We start from the raw sequence: 2,500 nt of genomic DNA, 5'->3' as shown, positions 1-2,500 counted from the left end.
GAGTTATCATGTGCTCAAGGCAGCCCCGAGCATCAGTAATGATAGTGAAGATTTGCATGCCACTTTTCATTTTACATCCATACGTCAAATGAGTAATTTCCTCCATGTTTACTAGTTTTCTCTTCGATGAATACAAAGGACACTGTGTGCTTTCATGGCAAACTCAAAGATAACATACGAAGAAGATACCGTGGAACTCATAAAAGATATGAGATATGTAATATTATAATCATTGTATAGTTGAGAAACATTGGAATAGCTATTTTATTGGATTATCATCACAAGATCTGAATATATAATGATTAGTTCTAGTCAAGTGTTAACTTTGAAATGTCAGAGACGAAATCGCTATGTCATAGAGAAATTATATGACAATTCTAGACTGTTTTAGGACAGTCTTTAAATTTGTCAAAGAATATTCTATGATAATTTATGAATACCGCCCCTTTCCCTGAGAAAATGGTGTTTTGCCTGTATACGAGGGGGCTTCAAAAAATTCGTGGAAAAAGTCCATAACTAAAACTCATATGGAAGGATTTTAATATCAGTGCACCTGAACATTCTTGTACCAACGTGTTATAACGTGTTCAAACATGAACCCTTAAATGCAGGTAATACCGTAATGGAGCAATCAAGCAACACGAAATCCACCAAAACTGCGGCCAGGAGAATAGGCAAATCATTGATGTTCCGGAACAATTTTATGGTGACAGTGCCCCAAAGAAATCAACAACCTACAAATGGATAAGTCGGTTCAGAAGTGGAAGAAACGAAACTAAAGATGAGCCCCTCAGTGGCAGGCCATCAACATCATTTCACGAGGAAAAGACTGATTGAAAACGATAGACGAATAACCACTGAATGAGTAGCAGACACACACACAATTCTGGTGGAGAGTTTGGGGCTAAGCAAGCTTTCCGTTCGATGGGTCCCTAGGCTGTTGCACCCAGACCAGATCAGAAGCAAACAAATGTAGATCTTTCATTGGACATTTTGAACAAGTGGGATGAGGACTCTGAAGCTTTTCTTCAGAGAATTGTGACAGGGGGTGAAACATGGCTCTACCAGTATGATTCCGAGGACCAAATTCAATCAAAGCAAAGGCTGCCCAAGGAAGTAAACCAGTCAAAGCAAAATCAGAGCGTTCAAGAGGAAAGGTCATGGCCACTGTCTTCTGGGATACAGAGGGGATTTTGCTGGTTGACTTCCTCGAGAGCAAGAAAAAAATTAAATCTGCTTATTATGTAAGTGTTTTGGGAAAACTGTGCAAAAAATCTCTGAAAAACGCCCTGGAAAACTGCATCAATGCATTCTCTTCCATCACGACAATGTACCCACTTACGGCGATCGGCAGAGAAGAGCTGTGCTACGTGGATTTCGATGGGAAATTGTCCGACATCCACCTTACAGCCCTGATTTCGCCCCATCTGACTTCTTTTTGTTTCCAAACTTTAAAAAATCATTGAAAGGTACCAATTTTCCATCGGCTGAAGATGTAAAAAGACCTGCTATGATATGGTTCAGATCGCATGACTTCCAACAGGCGGCAATGCATTAATATCTGCATTTAAGGGTTCATGTTTGATCACATTATAACACATTGGTACGAGAATGTTCAGGTGCACTGAAATCAAAATCCTTCCATATGATTTTTAGTTATGGACTTTTTCCACGAACTTTTTGAAGCCCCCTCATACGTAAACTATAATAGAAATGTGCATAAACCATTGCAAGCTCACCCTTCGTATTTAAACGGGATGGAGATATCAAAGGCGGCATTTCGAGGGTAGGAGACGAAGATCGTGTTGATTGTTAGATTCTTTTCTCCTCTGTACACGTCTCCAAGCATCCCCCCCCAGGTTCCATTACGCCTTTCACCCCACATCCCTTTGGAAATAATTTGATCATCCTTTTTAATTCTCTGTTATCTTAAACCACCTTGTATCATATTCACAGTTGATAAAATAAATGACGATGAATAATGGTCTTAATGCTGCAGTACAATTTAGAAGCATACCGTCGATGGACTGGACCGTCAGAGTGAAAGTAAAGTTATAATTTTCAGCCAGGGCGCTCAAGATGCGATATCCAAGGCCGTCCCAGTGCGATGAGTTCGTCCTGAAGAGAGTGGGCGCGTCGTTTTCGTTACTCGCGACGTGCAGAGTGACGCCGCCGAAGGACGAGAAGCGGTCGACGAAGAGCTGGTCCCAGGAGGCGAAGCGAGAGGCGTTCCATCCGCCCAGAGGCAAGAGCTTTCGGCGCGGGTGTAGAGGTCGCCACGTGAACACCCGGAACTCGAGTCTGTTCCTCTGCTCGCCTAACTTCACTGGACACAACGCGGCCACTGCAGGAGTCCTCTGTGCCAGTGCTGTCTGCAGAAGGGCTCTTGGGTCGCACTCCTGCTTAATTCCGATGAGCAGCACAGAGAGAACTGCCCAATCATGTGGTGGGGAGCTTAATAACCAGGGCAGTTCCACACCAATTACTCCGACAAAAACAT

At 42.9% G+C, this 2,500-nt stretch overlaps 1 protein-coding gene across 1 annotated transcript in view; it reads right to left on the bottom strand.

Moving 5' to 3' along the window:
• LOC125042681 (glutamate receptor ionotropic, kainate glr-3-like) overlaps nt 1-2,500 on the bottom strand; it is an 8,239-nt gene that overhangs the window by 2,118 nt on the left and 3,621 nt on the right. The window contains exons 3-4 of the mRNA XM_047638491.1: nt 2,018-2,500; nt 1,740-1,887 (exon numbers count right to left, since the gene is read on the bottom strand). Of these exons, the coding sequence (XP_047494447.1) occupies nt 1,740-1,887; nt 2,018-2,500 (631 nt within the window). The remainder of the gene's footprint in view (nt 1-1,739; nt 1,888-2,017) is intronic.

Source organism: Penaeus chinensis, chromosome 32 (assembly GCF_019202785.1).
Source record: "Penaeus chinensis breed Huanghai No. 1 chromosome 32, ASM1920278v2, whole genome shotgun sequence".
In the NCBI taxonomy this organism is placed as follows: domain Eukaryota; kingdom Metazoa; phylum Arthropoda; class Malacostraca; order Decapoda; family Penaeidae; genus Penaeus; species Penaeus chinensis.
The sequence above is the reverse complement of the archived record's forward strand: the minus strand, read 5'-3'. Positions and strand labels throughout refer to the sequence as shown.